General features: G+C 37.4%; 1 protein-coding gene across 15 annotated transcripts in view; it reads right to left on the bottom strand.

Moving 5' to 3' along the window:
- The window catches only part of LOC420992, a 65,298-nt gene that overhangs the window by 7,075 nt on the left and 41,091 nt on the right, over nucleotides 1-17,132 (bottom strand). For 13 of the 15 annotated variants that reach the window (XM_046929868.1, XM_046929869.1, XM_046929871.1 and 10 more), the window contains 13 exons: nucleotides 15,968-16,036; nucleotides 15,078-15,108; nucleotides 13,375-13,434; nucleotides 12,199-12,279; nucleotides 11,353-11,489; nucleotides 9,819-9,941; nucleotides 8,437-8,479; nucleotides 7,180-7,299; nucleotides 6,261-6,393; nucleotides 4,564-4,609; nucleotides 4,203-4,262; nucleotides 2,440-2,547; nucleotides 715-811 (listed from right to left, as the gene is read on the bottom strand). In XM_046929868.1, the coding sequence (XP_046785824.1) occupies nucleotides 715-811; nucleotides 2,440-2,547; nucleotides 4,203-4,262; nucleotides 4,564-4,609; nucleotides 6,261-6,393; nucleotides 7,180-7,299; nucleotides 8,437-8,479; nucleotides 9,819-9,941; nucleotides 11,353-11,489; nucleotides 12,199-12,279; nucleotides 13,375-13,434; nucleotides 15,078-15,108; nucleotides 15,968-16,036 (1,108 nt within the window). Of the gene's footprint in view, nucleotides 1-714; nucleotides 860-2,439; nucleotides 2,548-4,202; nucleotides 4,263-4,563; nucleotides 4,610-6,260; nucleotides 6,394-7,179; nucleotides 7,300-8,436; nucleotides 8,480-9,818; nucleotides 9,942-11,352; nucleotides 11,490-12,198; nucleotides 12,280-13,374; nucleotides 13,435-15,077; nucleotides 15,109-15,967; nucleotides 16,037-17,132 lie in introns of those variants that run through there. The other 2 variants (XM_015282410.4, XR_001465296.4) reach the window with 2 other exon arrangements.

Below are 17,132 nucleotides of genomic sequence, written 5' to 3'. Positions count from 1 at the left end.
CAAGTAATTGCAATTTTTGTTACTAGCATTGTATTAACTGAGGTCTTCAAAAGTTCAGCTTTACAGAAAAGAAACTGCCACTGTATAGAAAGAAGATGATACAAAATAGATACAGGAATACTCTGGGCATATTTATCTCCAAATTTAGGACAGTGATTGCTACCACATTATATGAAAAATAATAATTTGTTTATATTGAGAAGGAAATCCTCTCACAGAAATCCAAGATTTTTTTTTTTTAAGGATTCATCAGAAGCACTGAAGTCAAACAGTGGAAATACGCAACTGTTAAACAACACTTTCCATTGTCTACAACATAACTTTGCTTATGCTACCATCTTGCTTGGACTAGACGTGCATTAAGCCTCTTCTCCACCAAGAACAGAAAAAGATGAGCCAAAATGAAAAACCAAAACAAAAGAGCTATACTTCAAATGCCTCTTTAGAAAGAGCTGCTTTTAGATGGCAAAATCAGAACGGATCATACAGTTAGAGTAAGATGAATGCTTATTAATAGGCTGCCTCTTCTGTACATCTGTAGAGGATGAAAAAAAAAAACCCCAAAACTATTAATCTAAGTTACTTGGCTTTATTCTGCTCTTAAGCTCTACTTTTAGAGAAGCAAGAAAATAAAAGCAGCTTTCTGGAATTTAATCTTAACTAGAGTTCTAGTGTTTAGATTAAAGCAATTCAAGACTGTTATGCTAACATTACCAGTATCAGAATCACTAATATCTGCAGAAGTCAGCTCAGATTGTTCTGTAGAACGTTCCAACGCTTCTTCTCCATTACGTTCATTATCTAAGAGGTCCTACAAGTTTGAAAAAAGTTGTGTTCAGCACTTCATCAAAACAAAACCCTAAAATGACAAAATGCTACACTTCAGTGACCACAAAAACAGATGAGACATCACCATTTCTGCCACCAAATTTGAAAAACAAAAAGTTATTCGAAAATCATATAGCTGGCAATGAACTTCCACGCACACATTGCTCATGGCATCTGTCGATACCTAAAAAGCACTGTTTTAGGCCAATTGTTGCTTATAGAACCTAATTCTCAGCCTGCCACAATAAAATCAAGTATTTTAAACTCCATGGATTTAAAAGAAAAAAAAAAGTCTGTTGAAAGAGGTTCAGAATATTACAGTGTTTTCCCAGATCAGTTTATTTTTTCTGTAACTACTGGGCTAGAAGTTACTTCAGTTAGAACTTGATTGTTTTGAAGCGTACCAGATTTTGCCCTCTTTACACATGAACATAAAAATCTGTGAAAGAACAGCAGGGATGAGATGAACGTAAATTTATTAAGGAAGTTAAAAGGAGTAAATAATGAGAATTATAGGCGTGAAATTCATCTTGGAGAAGCAGTGCCTTTTTGAGGCGGAACGAAAGTAGTAGAGGAAAGACTGAATATCACAAGGAAAGAAACATAGTGCTAAAATTCTGAACTAATTAAGGCTTTTGATGACAAAGCAAAACAACTGCCACACACTTTTTTTTTTTTCCTGAATCATATCCTCTCTGATCCCCTACAACTTGTTTGGCTGATACTTATGTGGCATTTTCCACTTAGCCTCACCTTTTTAAATAAAGAAGTAGTTGTGTAGCCTGAGTAGCAGGAGCAGCTGCTGTGGCAAAGGAAAATTTTGACTCTGAAATTCTATGAGAAAAGTCAAGAGGCAAAAAGGGCATGGTTTCCAATGACAGATATGTTCAATGGAGTACCAACAAGAGGGAAGTTCCTACCATCCCTCTTGGATGTCAGCGTGGAGTCTGAATGTTATGATATCACGTAATATGAATGAGAGAAACAGGGGATACAAATGGTTACTACAATAGGTTCAGAGACACCTTCATATTGTGCTTATTTAAATACAAGTCAGTCAAAAGCAATAACAGAGGAGCAGGAGGGACTGGGTTTCTGACAGTAGAACAAGGAAGAGACCTCAAAAGGAACACCTTAAGAGTAAAAAAAAAAAAACAAAAATTGTATAAGAAAGAAAAGTGATGTCAATAATATTAGATTACACAGCTAATGAAGTGCAGGGCAAGTCTGAGAAAGGAAACACAGAACAAAACTGTCAGGGAGGTCAAAAGAGATGAGAAAACCAATGCTTGGGACTGAAAAGGGGTGAATTAGAAGAAAGACTGAGATGCAAGGGAAAGCATGGGAAATAAGGGATAAAATGCATTTTGGCTTCCTCAAAAAAATATTATATTTAATTTTAAAAGCACCTCTGAGGACAAAGCATTGAGACTACTCAACAGAAACGCTGCGAGTTTATCCTGTCATGACTTCAAAAATTCTTCAAGCATAAAATAGCCAAAATTTTCAATACATTTGCCATGACAATTTTAACTATAAGTAAATTATCTGTAATAACAAAAATGCCTTATCACGTGGATCTATAGATTTGAAGAACCAAAACCTCATTACTTTTTTTGATGCGGCTTGCTGACGATATTCCACCAATGCATCTGTGAGAGTCTGTGTGACTTTTAGGATAAAGGCAGCATCATCTTCATTCAGTATCTCAAAACTTTGCTGGAAAAAAAAAAAATCACAACTCAGAAGTTCTTGCCTTTGAAAGATACAAGTATCACAACATATAAATAAATCCTGAAAGAACCATTTTATTTTTATCCTTCTGTCAGTTATGGCTGTGGTTACAAGGTAAGTAAAATTTCTATTTCCCATAAACCACAGTGGGAGGGGAGAAATGGGAAAGGGTCCTAACAGAATACTGCAGCAGCTATCCAAGACAATCATTTGAAAACAAATACCCCCGGAATGTTCCTCAAAAAACATGCAGGGAAATGCTTTTCCTTAAGTGTTTTGATCTCTTCCTGAGCTATTTGCATTCAAGTGAATGTATACAATTTCCTCCCTGAGGCCAGATAGGCATAACCCGTTTCTCCACAAAGCAGCAGTAAAGCCAGAACACTTCTGAACTTGAAGATATACACCACCTTGCCTTATACTACCTCTTCCTCCTTCTAAAGAAGCCCAAAGGGAAAATAAAATTGCTGAAACACGGAGGGCTCTCTTTGGGGAGAAAGCTGTAGTGCTAACAGCCCTCACAAAGACAGCAACGTGCATCATCGTTGTGGCTACGCTAATAAAGTTCTGCCAAAAATAATTCCACCGGGCACAATGTAAGCACAGTTCTGTCCAGATTGAAAGCAAACACCTTTATACACTCCAGACAAAAGAAAGAAGTAATCGCAAGTAACTAGCACAAATTCAGATGTGACAGCAGAACAGGGACTAGATTATATCTTTAATGCTGATAGTGTTTGTGTCCCCTGTTAAAAACTAGGGGGAAAAGGAGAAGTAGACTATGGCAAGGATGTGTCTGTTATCAGGTAATAAGAAAATTCAATTATTTTAATGATAAGAGCTGAGCATACAGATTTTTCTCACTTAAAATCTATGCAGTAAGAATAATCATTCAAAAAACTGGAAACTATTACATGATATGAAGAGCAAGTCCAGAAAAGATACTTGTGTAATTACCTTCCACTACATAAAACAATTTTGTGTCAGAAGAAGAGGAGAAGATTAAAGCAAAAATCAATAGAAACACACAATGCAGTCTGTGAAAATATGGCTGTAAATGCTAAGGCTGAACAGTTTTCAGTCACAATCCCAACAGTCCTTCCCTTGCTGTCAGAGGACAACCACGCTAAGAAAGAAGATGCCCTACTAGGAAGGCACAATCTCTACAGTTTCACTGTTAAAAGGGAAACGTATAGATATACAGACACACACACATATGTACACGATAGAGTAAATACTGCTTGCATCGCCATGCAGTAGTTGACTCACAGTAACTACTGTTTTAGATATTCATGAAGTTCTTCAGGATGCTTTTAACAAAATTACCATTCCCACCACTTAGCACTCCTGCTGTGAATGTGTAAACAACACACATTTTTGGCAACTGAACAGAACTCAGCCAACTATTTTACAACATGAAGAGGTGGAATTCATTTATTTTTTTAAGCAAACCCACATTTCATCCCTTGAAAACTGCTTCTTCCCTTTGTTTGTATCTCAAATGTTTGAGTAATATTAATTACCAACTACTAATTCAGAACTTGATATTGGCTAATTACTAATCAAAATGAGTAATTTTTAAGCACTCAGCAATTCTGTGAATTTTTCAAACATTGCAAGGCTTAAGATGTAATGCTTACCAGGTAACTCAACAGCTCTTCCTGACTAGTGAATTCTTCAGCAGCTGCTGCAGATGTTTGCTGTTGAATATAAACAACATCTATTAGGTGCACTATTTAGAACTGAAATTAAACAGTAATAATTATTATGGTTATTCTAGGTGCTTGCTCTAATTAAATTGTGTGTGCTTGTACAGAAAAATGTGCTTTCACAATAAAATCAGAAAAAATGTTTTTAAAGTTTTGCTTAGTAACTCATGGGTAATTTGTTGTTGATAATATTATTAAATTAAATAAGCAAAAGCAAACATCATTGACATATATTATTTATTATCCCAACTATGTGTAAACTGGAACAACCCATTAATGGAAAAATATTCACCTCAACTTCCTCGTTTTCTTCCTCTAGTTGTATATTGGTCTCACATCTTTGGATAGAAAACATATGCTATTTCTTTTATTATATTAAAATAATACACACAAACACACACATGCACACACACACAGACTATTCACCTGGTTGACCTATCAAACAATTGATAATCAGTTTAAATTATTGATACGCTACACTTGGAAAGATGTCTCTGAAAGGTCACTTATTTCCTTGCAGACATTTCAGTGGTTTCAGATATCATCATAAAGTTCCTTATTAGTTGTTATGGTTTTGTTGCTGTTGTTGTGTGTAATTAGCTAGTATGTAAGTTCTAAAACCCAGAATTAAGAAAAAAGCTTGGACACTGGTAGTAAAACCTGTAAGCTTTCTGCATGCATTGCAGCAAGGCAAGGCTCCTAATCACAGCACAATTTTCATCAGTATTTCACAAACCTGTGTTTATAAAGATTTGGCCAAAACAACAGCAACAAAAAAGTAGCATTTTATAGTATGACCACAGAAGTACTGGGCATACAAAGACTGGTATGGCTTAAATGTATTAACCCATATTTGCACAGCTGTGCAATTACAGCCTTCCAAGATCATGACCACCCAGGACCTACCCCAACAGCCAAATTAACAAGAGATTTCCTCAAGGATTCTGTTCTTCAAATTTAAAGCATAGAACTGCACAGTGAGGATTGATGTCAGGTGAAACCTAGATATGAATGTCTAAGATAGTATTAGCTCCCTGTATGGGAACTGTTGAGTCACAGCCTGAACCACTGATTGAGCACCTGGGGAAAGGACCGGGTCAGCCCTGGGAGCACAGGTGAAGGCAATTCAGCTGTGTGACCAGAAGGGGTGGAGCCTGACTGCACCTCTCTTAGATCTCATTTAAGGGCTGAATGCTCCTCTAGAAGGATCTCTTTCTGGAAATCTCTCTGTAGTGAAGCTTTCTCCTGTGAACCTGGAGTCTTCTGATATGGGTGTGTAGTCTTCCCTTCCTTTATGGCACCTCTCTATTGTGTTAGTCCTTTCATTATCACCCCCTTGTTGTAATGCTTTTCCCATTGTATCAATCTGTCCAATTGCTACACTCTCTCTTTCTGATGTTTTTATGAATTAGTTTATTCTCCAGATTAAGAGCTGCTACAGTCCTTTAAAAACCAGGCAAATGAATGTAAAGACTCATAAACATGGACTTGAATTAAATGGCAATTAATCCTTTTCCTTAATGTCTGCCTAAAAGCAAGGCAAGAGTCCTACAAAAAGGTATTTTTCCTTTTACTGTGTAACAGTAAGTAAGCAGAAGGTGCCAGCTCCTCATGTCTGATAGGTATACAACCTGTTTAAAGTTAGGAAACAGGGAATTTTTAAATCACTAGGGAATATCCTTTTTTTTAATTTGTAAAACATAAGGCTTGTGTATTAAGAATAACACTGTTAAAGAATAACACTATTAAAAAGTAATGACATCTTGAGGAAGTCTGAGGTGAATTTACATACAGATTTTCTGTTGGTGAGAGGAGCTTACAGCCACGCACATGTTTTCAGAAGGCACACACTCTACTACTATGGCACCCGCTCATTCCTCACAGCACACTCCATGCAAATCCACTGTTGACAGTCATCATGTAGAACATTTCCCTTTGGGTAATTTAAGGAGATCAGGGGTGGTGGATTTATCTGGTTTTTTGTTTTACTTTTCAGAACTGCTGCTTTCTTCAGTGAGGTTGCCTTTAGTGCCTTCAACAGCCTTATTAGTTTCAACCTTCTCATCTGGTATTGCCTGTTCTTTCTGACAGTTTTCCTGCTCCTCTTGAACACTCTTTTCTTCTAAAGGCAACAAATACAGTATATTTAGTAACAGTTTTCCAAAATTCTTTTGAGTATTCTTTGCTTGGATTTTTTTTAAAGCAATGTTAATAAAATCTGAAGGTGTAAATAATCTAGTGAAAGAAATAAACTCAAAACCAGAACCTAAATATCAAATACTTGTGCTTTGTGACTGAACCAAGTCTATAATTCTGACCAGAAATGTTCTGAATGAGAACAAATGCAATGCATTTAGATGGTAGCCCGCTTCCCCTCTGACATTAAGTTTACAACAAGCAGTAACTTCTGACATTTCTTCCATTACATGGCATTCACTAATTTTAATTCTTAATTCTGTTGTTTTCAAGAAAATATGTATTAGTCAGACATTTTACGTGTTTAAAATATATATATCCATTTTACTTTTTATTCTTGTGCCCTAAACAAACAGTCTGGCCTGCAGCTCATCCCCGTTCGTTTGTTGGTTTTTTATCCTGACTCTGAGGAATGTTCAGTATGTTCAACAAGAACCTGGGCCCCTTGCTACAAAAATAAAGTGAAAACAGATAAAAGTTCTGCTTATGAATCCTGTTTCTGTTCTAACGTAACCAGCTATAGCAACTTGAAGTAAACCTGGAGAGTTTTCTTCACTAGGATTTTTCTTTCTGCCTGCCAGACCCCAAACCCATCCACACACTGTAAATACAACATCTATATTAAAGCTACGAACAAGTACATACTGAGTAAATAATTCATGCAGTGGTACAAGTTTAAAAAAACAAACAAACAAAACCACTGTTCTCTGACCTTGAATTGGATCTCGCAATTTTCCATCCTTATTTTTACAGTCTATTCCTTCCTCATTACTAAGCGACGTATCCACATGCTGAACTTTAGCTTTTGAAGGGCTGTCATCTGCATTGGGATCTAAACAAACATGCTTGAAATGTAGCAAGATGGACAGTATCTTGATCGAAGTTAAAAGGAAATTGTTTATAGTAGTCCTGAAGGTACACCTGAACCTTAACTAGCACTGATTCTGTGTGTTATTAGCTATAAACGTTAAGTTTGTATGTGTTATTATGTGACAACATATAAAAGATTAACTACAAGTTTTAAATATATTATACCCTGGCTATAATTACACACAAATCTCTTTCTTAAAAAAGTTAAATATTATAAAGCATAGTAGAATGCTACGCCGTGTGCAAAATTAGACTCATTAACTGAAAGGATTTTGAATAGGATTTAACTCAATTCAAAACTCCTTCCTGGATTTGAAATGGATAACTTTCCTCTTTAGAGCACATCACTGCTAACTAAGATTATGACAGAAACAATCTTCACAGTACTGAGATATTTTAACACAGTTTACATATTAATATGCATTAAAATTAGTACATTAGTTTTAATCCAAGTCTCCATGCAAGTCTGAAAACCAGAGTTCTGTAACTATTCTTATCCATTTCCTAGAACAGCACACAACTGTACTGTCCATCCACCCAGATGGTGACGTACAAGTTGTGGAAGACTAAACTGAGTGGAGAAGTCTCACAGACACCATGTTCCTACAGCTTTCTGAGCACCAATGGCTGGTAGAACTGAAGGCTTTCTCCCACAGGTAAGAGACTTACACCTGGCTTTCTGGACTGCTTGATAAATGTACACACTGAGCTCTGCCCTGCTCCTTCTGCCCAGTACTCCAGAAAGCCTGTGAGTAGCTGGCACTGCAGAGACTACAGTTGTTACCAGATAAAAGAAAAAAAAAATGTTTCTGCAAAATGAGGAAGACTTTTTAGTATTGTGGATGAGGGGGAGAATGGAAAGAAGGAGAGAGAATGGAGGCATAAATAACAGGTCTCTCTAGTGGCTCATGGGAAAAAAAACTTGTTCATCCAACAAATTTTCCATATAATAGACCTTACAAAACACAGCTAACAACATATTCACACAAGGTCATTCTGACTAAACCTTTTGACCTGTCCTGAAATAAAGTTGTTTCAGATCAAAACAAGTTTACCCAAGTTAGAAATGTACAGGTTACGTCCCAGTGAGCACGCTTACATTCTTGCCATCTTTTCCTGATTACTGGAGCTTCTATAACAACCTAAAAAATACAAATAATTATTACAAATTATAAATTAAAATAATATAAAATGTTCTAAGATAATACATATATCATACACATATTTTATAATAATTATTACAAATAACATCCAGTTATGTTAGGTATTTTGCATGTAAAATCTTATGTATTTCATTAAATACTTAACTTTGTATTGGTTTGACTGGTAACATTAAACACAACAGTGTAAAACCCTGAGTAGATATTCAAATAAAACATAAAATAGCTGGATTATGAAAGATATGTCAATAAAATTTATAACAGGTTATGCGCCCTATACTTCAAAGTTCCTTAAAGCAATGATGAACTCGTTATGGATGCAATTCAACTGTTCTGTTTTTGTTGGGTTTTTTTTTTTCAGAGACAATCTACTAAATATCTGTATTATATATAATCCTATATTCATCAAGAAAAATCTGAAAATAAACATATACATGTATATTATTTCCACGTTCATGCTGGAGAAGTATTAATCACATTATGTTGATTTGCTTGCAAACAATAATATCCTGTGTGCAGGACCTACAACTTTGCCAGAAGCCAGACCTTGCACAGTTTTAATAAGATTTTGGTCCTGTACAAAGAGAACACTTATTAGTATTATTAGCTCTTGCCAAGAAGCACTGCTTAACAAGCGTGCTGTTGACAGACACTGAAATCAGTACAAATTTAAGGTATAGCATAAACACTGACAAGTACCTGAGCCAAGTTGTTTTTCAAACTTTACTGTGATATAAACAACAATTGAAAGCAATATGAAGACATCTTCACGAGAACATGATTCTAATAGCACCGCCTCACAACAATTTACTCTCGTGGTGCTCCTATGATGCCAGGCCATTGCTGAGAACCTCCAATCCACCTGCAAATTTCCACTCCTTGCTCACATTTTTATTTTTTAAAATCTGATTCTTTTGTCAACTGCCACAGGATGCTAACAAAGCAGAAACTCATTTGGGAAAATATAAAAAGCAGTTTCCCAGCAACAATGAAACAAGTTATTTTGCACACGCAATTGGGAATTGATTACATGCAAATGTAGACATTCTGTATGTTGTGCTTCGTATAGCTGTGTTTCTGTAGGCTCGGGTAGCTCAAGTATTATTTCAAACAAGAGAAATACTTATGATGAGAATGACCAATAGAAAATCGCACCCAGGATACTCTCAAAAGTAATATTAAGATGGTAAAAGTACTTCTAGAAAGGGTTAAAAGGAATTTTAAAAAGCTTTCCTACCGTGCCAAGCATATCCACCCACTATAAAAGAAATAATTTTCAGTTTATTATTGTATACATTCTGAAATTCTTAAAGAAATGTACCTTTAATTGTTTTCTTCCTTCTTTCTTCTCAATTGTTAATGCAACTTGCCTAACTTTTCTGTTCAGTTCAGAGCCTTTACCCTTAACTTCATCAGATTCTGCTATCTCAGGATAATGTTGTTTCTAGATGAATAAGGAAATAGAAATCGTGAAGTCACACTTTATCCCATGCAACTTTTTCAAGCTTTGGAACAACAAATGCTCATGGGAGAAAAGTCAATTTGCACGTATACAAAGCAGAAAGTATTAAAATGTTTAGATACATAATTGCAGAAAAATAGAGAGGACCAAGGCCAAATCTTCTGCTCAAAGCAAGCTCAACACTCAAATCTCAACTGGTTGCGCAGGGCTTCACCCATTTGGTCTTGAAAAGCACTGAAGACAGAGATTCCATGATCCTTCTGGTCTACCTGCTTCAATGTTTGACTGTCCTTATAGTGAAAATCTTATGTCAGGCAGGACATTTCCCTGTGTGAATTTACATTCCTGCCACGCATCTCCACAAAGGGCTTGATTCTGTCTTACTAACAACCTCCGCTGAGGTACTGAAGGACCAGATTCTACTGCAGCTTTTTCTTCTCCAATCTGAAGAAGTCCAACTACCTCAGCTTCTCCTCAGAGGAGGAGTGTTTCTCATCTTGGCAGCTCTCCACTGGACTTGCTCAACCTCATCAGTAACTTTCTTGTTTGCAGGAGCACAAAACTGGACACAGTATTCTAGATACAGCCTAAGGGATAATGAGAAAAGGGAAATAATCACTTCCCTTGATCTACTGGCTTTGCCTTTGCTAGCATCACTCAGTTCACTGTTAACATCCATTGATGCCAGGGTACGCTACTTACTCATCTATAGATTGCTGGCCACAAGGACCTCTAGTTCTTATTCAGAACTAGCCTGTCCCAATAATCCATCCCAGGTGTATGAATTAAACATTATCCTTGCTGAAACATTATTACTGTTTTACAGTGCTTAAGAATATAACGTAGATGCATTAAGATTCAGACTGAAGGAAACAGTTCAAAGCTAACAAGAAATACAAGAGCTAATAGCACGAAAACCATCAACACAAGTCTGAGCACATCAAGCTGAGTTAAGGAACAAGACCAGAATGATGTATAAGAAGAACATCATTGCAGAACCAATGCAGTATGTCTCATAACATTAGCTTCTGAAAGATGGAACAATTTCTTCATTGATCCAGTTCTTGAAAATATATATTTTTTAATTAAAAATCTACTTGTAGTCAATTACAGCTATAGATTTCATTATTGGCATTGCTGGTCAATCAAAATAAAATAAGCTGACAACTCAGTGTCAGCAACTCCCACACATACATATTATCGATGAGGTGAATTCTAAATCTATTTTTTAGAACATAAACCAATTTGCGTGCTTACAACATAAGTATATAAAAGCTTCTGTAAGAACATAACAGCTTAAAAATGTGTTTTTTTAATTAAAAAATACAATTTCCAAATTTTTTAGTTAAAATCTACAACAACAAAACAAAAGTATTTTAAAGTAAGATCTTACCAGGTATGCCAGCCTGTGCTTGGAGCCACAAACATGCATGAACATGTTGCTCAGTCCTGTTTTGCAGTGGCACAGTTGACACTCATAAAGAAAAGGAAAATTATCTTTTGATCGATATTCAATTATATAATTAAGTCCTGCATTGATTTATAAAAAAAAAAGAAAAGAAAGTAAGTTTGGAATTGTGATGTTTGCTGAAACAATGTGTTCTATATTTTGGAGCTTAAGAAGCAAATAATCAGTGCTAGCTACAAAAGAGATACTAAAGGAAACTATCAGTACTGCATGTCAAACACACGAATTAGGATTTTCAGAACTACAAGTTATTCTATCTTTTGGCTGTCTTGTCTTCTAGACTTCTTCAACACCAAGGACATAACATGTCTTTAAGATGCCTTATGTTTACCACACAGAACTTGACACAACAACAACAAAAAAATACTAAAAAATTAATTGCAACTTAAAAAAAAAAAAAAAAAAGGGTTCAGAAAGGAATGTATTTCTGTGTACATTTTACTATATGCCCCTGTAGTTATTTTTCCTGTCCATCCCATTCTCCCCTTCCTCCACAGGACGGGCCTCTACATCGGAAAAAAGCAGAAAGAAACTTTGACATAAATGAGTGTTACTATCATACCACCTCGGGTTGTTTCTAGACCACAGAAACATTCCACGTTAAACCCAATAATTCTGTCACTAAGGTGAGTGACCATACCACTAGGTATCAATGTACACTCAGAAGAATTAGACAATGTATAATAAAGGCTTACATTTTAAAAAATGACCCAATACTCTTCAAAGAAATACATCATACAAGCAAGCAATTACACTATTAAAAACTCTCACCAAGTGCAGGTTCTGAATCTTTACATGTATTAAGCTGTTCTTCCAAGGTCTGTCCATGATACCTTTCTGGCTTAGTTTGCACTGTAAGATAAAATTGCTTGTATGTAATCTCACATTACAAACCCACCAGTCAGTCTTCATAGTCTCAAGTCACGTCACAAAACTCCAAAATGAAATGAAGTCCTCACTCCAACCTTTGGCCCAGAGAACGCCCGCTAAGTAATTCAAGTGTAAGTGAATTCCTGCTTATAATGGGCCCCACATCACAAATCAAGTCAGCTATTGAGTAACACAGAATGGCCTGGGCTGAAAAAGACTATAATGATCATCGAGTTTCAACCCCCCTGCTATATGCAGGGTCACCAACCACCAGACCAGGCTGCCCAGAGCCACATCCAGCCTGGCCTTGAATGCCGCCAGGGATGGGGCACCCACAACCTCCTTGGGCAACCTGTTCCAGTGCATCACCACCCTCTGTGTGAAAAACTTCCTCCTAATATCTAACCTAAACCTCCCCTGTCTCAGTTTAAAACCATTCCCCCTTGTCCTATCACTACCCACCCTTGTAAACAGCCATTCCCCCTCCCGTTTATAAGCTCCCTTCAAGTACTAGAAGGCTGCAATGAGGTCTCCCCAGAGCCTTCTCTTCTTCACTCAACCTTTCCTCATAGGAGAGGTGCTCCAGCCCTCTGATCATCTTAGTGGCCCTCCTCTGGACCCGCTCCAAGAGCTCCACATCTTTCCTGTACTGGGGGCCCCAGGCCTGGACGCAGTACTCCAGATGGGGCCTCACAAGAGCCGAGTAGAGGGGGACAATCACCTCCCTCTCCCTGCTGGCCATCCCTTTTTTAATGCAGCCCAGAACACAGTTGGCCTTCCAGGCTGCAAGCACACACTGCTGGCTCATATTCAGCTTCTCATCTACCAGGATTCCCCAACATGACCCCTAAAGTCCTATTTGCACTTTCTGTCATACTGAGCTTGCAAGTATTGTTCTAGGTGTTACTATAAAATGTACTGCTGTTCAGAAATAACACTGGTAGAAATGAACTCCACATTGACTTTATGTGGTTCAGACAGCGGTACCTCAAAACATTTTCTTCTGCCTATTTATTTTTTTTTGTTTTTTTGGAGGGGGTGGTCATAGGTATAGGGAGGGGCATTAAACGTTCTTACCATAACCAGGAAGTTTTACGGGTGCTTTCACTTGGTCCCCTGTGCCACTCGCAGTTTTAACTAAAACACAAACCAAACCAAAACTAAGAAACCCACAAGTGAAAATTACAATGTGATGTTTTTAGTGAACACGAAAACTAAACAAAAGACAAAGCACATTTATACCAAACAACAGCACATGTCTTTATTAACACAATGAAGCAGGCAGAGGAAGACCAATTCAATCATTAGCTATCTCACAGCATGGGGATAAGCACATATCATAAAATTCAATTCTTAAAGAGTGGCTTGAATTGCAAGTAATTTTGGCTGTAATTTAATTTATATAGAAGGCAATCTGCAACAAGGGAAAAGTCCGACTGATTCTCTGCAATGGAAATATCTCTCATTCCATAATTAACAAAGCTTCAATTCATAAATATCGGGTCTTCCTTAATCTAATACACCACAGCAGTTCAGTTTAAATCCACTGAACTTGAGGACACATAAACCTCTTGCCTCCCAGGGCACTCGATTCAGCCCATAGCCTTCCCACCTGTTTTAAAAGCTCTGCAACTATCTCCTCCCCAGTCAGATATTTCTTCTGTCCACATACGGCATCTGATAGTGGAGCTGTAGAACCTTAAGAAAACTCCGATAAAGCAATAAACTCATAATACGAGTTATGCACTGTAAAAAGCTGTAAATATATTTTGGTGCATCACGGAGTAGCAGAACAGCTATAGCTATGCCCTCATTCCTAGTGGAACTAGACCAGTGCATAAAAACTGGAAAAGTTTTAATGATAAATTAAACCTATTGAAGTCCTTTGCTTTAGCTAATTATTAAGATTGTAAAATCATAGAATGGTTTGGGTTGGAAGGGACCATTAAGATCACCTAGTTCCAACCCCCTGCTATAGGCAGGGACACCTCTCTCTAGACCAGGTTGCTCAGAGCCCCATTCAGCCTGGCCTTCAATGCTTCCAGGGAGGGGGCATTCACAGCCTCACTGGGCAACCTGTTCCAGTGTCTCACCACCCTCACAGTAAAGAATTTCTTCCTGATATCTAGTCTAAATCTATCCTTGTCCAGTTTAAAACCATTTCCCCTTGTCCTGTCACCGCATGCCCTTATAAGAAGTCCCTCCCCAGCTTTCCTATAGGCCCCTTCAGGTACTGGAAGGCCGCTATAAGCTCCCCCTAGAGCCTTCTCTTCTCATGGCTGAAGAGCCCCAGCTCTCTCAGCCAGCCCTTGTAGAATAGGTGCTCCAGCCCTCTGATAATTTTCATGGCCCTCCTCTGTACCTGCTCCAACAACTCCATGTCCATCTTGTGTTGGGGGTCCCAGAACTGGACACAATACCGAGGGGTTAATAAACTCTTTTATAAACCAAATAAAAAGGGTGCATTGAGTAGGTACCTGGTTTGGGAAGCATGATTTTTTCAAATGTATTTTAAATCTTGAAGGTCTCAAATTCTCTGACGTTTCTCAAAATGTTAATGTAGGTGATGATTAGTATTGCAGCCAATGAGTCTTAATAAACTTTTCTCATATTATTATTTTTTTCTGTAAGATGATACAGTTACATCACTAAAGAACACAGGATGGGTCTTAAAGCACAAATCTGGAGAAAGTCTGTTTTTCTTTTTTGTTCCTCTAAATTGAGGCAGGCTGAAAGGAGCATCTATAAATAAAACAGGAAGTAAAAAATCTTGCACTTACCAATGCCGTGAGCCTTCAGGGCTTCTTCAACCTAAGTCATCAACCACCAAGGAAGAAAAAAGTCACTTATGATTCAAAAAATAGCAATATTGAAGTTCCGTTGTTAATAAAAGCAGTTAGATTAACACTAATACTCTAGATTGCCTCAAGAAAATTATATTCCACTTAAAAAAAGATGACTAGGCAAAAATAAGTACATGATTTAAATATTTCCATTCTGGACTTATTAACAGTCCTATATTCTCCAACATTCTGATGTATTCTGTATTCTGTTTACTAATCCAAAATACAAGACACAAAGTTTTATACACTTTTTCTGATGGTATTAATGTACGAGGAAAGGAAAGGAAAGAAAAGGAAAGGAAAGGAGAGGAAAGGAATGGAAAGGAAAGGAAAGGAAAGGAAAGGAAAGGAAAGGAAAGGAAAGGAAAGGAAAGGAAAGGAAAGGAAAGGAAAGGAAAGGAAAGGAAAGGAAAGGAAAGGAAAGGAAAGGAAAGGAAAGGAAAGGAAAGGAAAGGAAAGGAAAGGAAAGGAAAGGAAAGGAAAGGAAAGGAAAGGAAAGGAAAGGAAAGGAAAGGAAAGGAAAGGAAAGGAAAGGAAAGGAAAGGAAAGGAAAGGAAAGGAAAGGAAAGGAAAGGAAAGGAAAGGAAAGGAAAGGAAAGGAAAGGAAAGGAAAGGAAAGGAAAGGAAAGGAAAGGAAAGGAAAGGAAAGGAAAGGAAAGGAAAGGAAAGGAAAGGAAAGGAAAGGAAAGGAAAGGAAAGGAAAGGAAAGGAAAGGAAAGGAAAGGAAAGGAAAGGAAAGGAAAGGAAAGGAAAGGTTTAGACACATATTCTACTGTTAAATAAATCTAGAAAATCTGACAGAAGGTGCACTGAAAAACTGGCCTTACCTTCTTGTGCTTGAATCCAAGGAAGTGAGTCTGCAGGTTTAATGCGGAAGCACACCAGATTTTGCAAATCTAGGTTAAAGAGCAGAAGTATTTCTAGCATTACACACAAGCCAGCAAAAACAAAAAATGCCACTGATGTCAAAACAAATCACTTCTGCAATCGAAATGTCAGCATAGGTAAGCTCTACAAACGTACTATTCTTTAAAGACAAATCAAAGCCTCATCTAGAACTTTTCTTCATGAGGTTCCAAGACCACCAAAATAGCCATGTAATAAAAAGGAACATCCACATTGCATAAAAGTTTCAGGTGTCACCAGAATACTGCAGCTGTCTCACGGTATGCTCTTGTGCATATAAGGAAAGACTGATTCAACATTTTCCTCACATCCTATCAACTGAACCAGAAGGAAGGCATGATTGTTACCAGCCAATACCTGTGTGTGTGGGAGGAACCAGCTCTTAGGATATTTTTTTTTAAATCAAGAGCTGCAGTATAATCTTCCACTTCAAAAGAGTGCCTTTATTTAGAAACATATTATTTTAATAATCATTATTTAATAAATAAAATTGTCTTGGGTATCCTGAAACACACCAAAGTCAAACAAGCCAAAACAAACAAACTAAGCTTGACTCCAGTGTCATTTAAGGAGAGAGAAAAGACCCCAAAAAACCTGAAATGAAGTGAAATGAATCAGCAGGGATCTTTATAGAGACCTAGAACATCCACATAACAGGCTTTAAGAACAAAAGATGTCTTAATGTATCCACCTATTTCCTCCATCAAGGCAGCAGTGAATGAGCTTTACAAAAAAAACACAAGTTCAAGGCTCTTAAATTGTCAGAAACTTTCAATCCACCTGCTGCATCTACAACTTCCTAACACCTTGCTCCTGACATGCCTATGACTTCTTGCATCCCTGAATTCTTCTAAAAGGATAGTTCTGAGTTCCTGATCTTCACTGAGCTGGCAAGTGACACAAGAGTAAACTAACGCTGACTGCTTTATTGTAGGAAATTACCAGGTTTGCTGTGTCATACTACAGGGCAATCGTAAATCAGCAAAGAATTGAGTTGGGCTTGAGGAAAGGCAGGAGCCAAAGCACCCGAGAGTTGTGGAGGTGTGTGGTCTGGTGACCACAGTGACAGGGTGAGGCTTGGGGTGA

This window comes from Gallus gallus, chromosome 2, assembly GCF_016699485.2.
Source record: "Gallus gallus isolate bGalGal1 chromosome 2, bGalGal1.mat.broiler.GRCg7b, whole genome shotgun sequence".
NCBI classification, from domain to species: domain Eukaryota; kingdom Metazoa; phylum Chordata; class Aves; order Galliformes; family Phasianidae; genus Gallus; species Gallus gallus.
The sequence above is the reverse complement of the archived record's forward strand: the minus strand, read 5'-3'. Positions and strand labels throughout refer to the sequence as shown.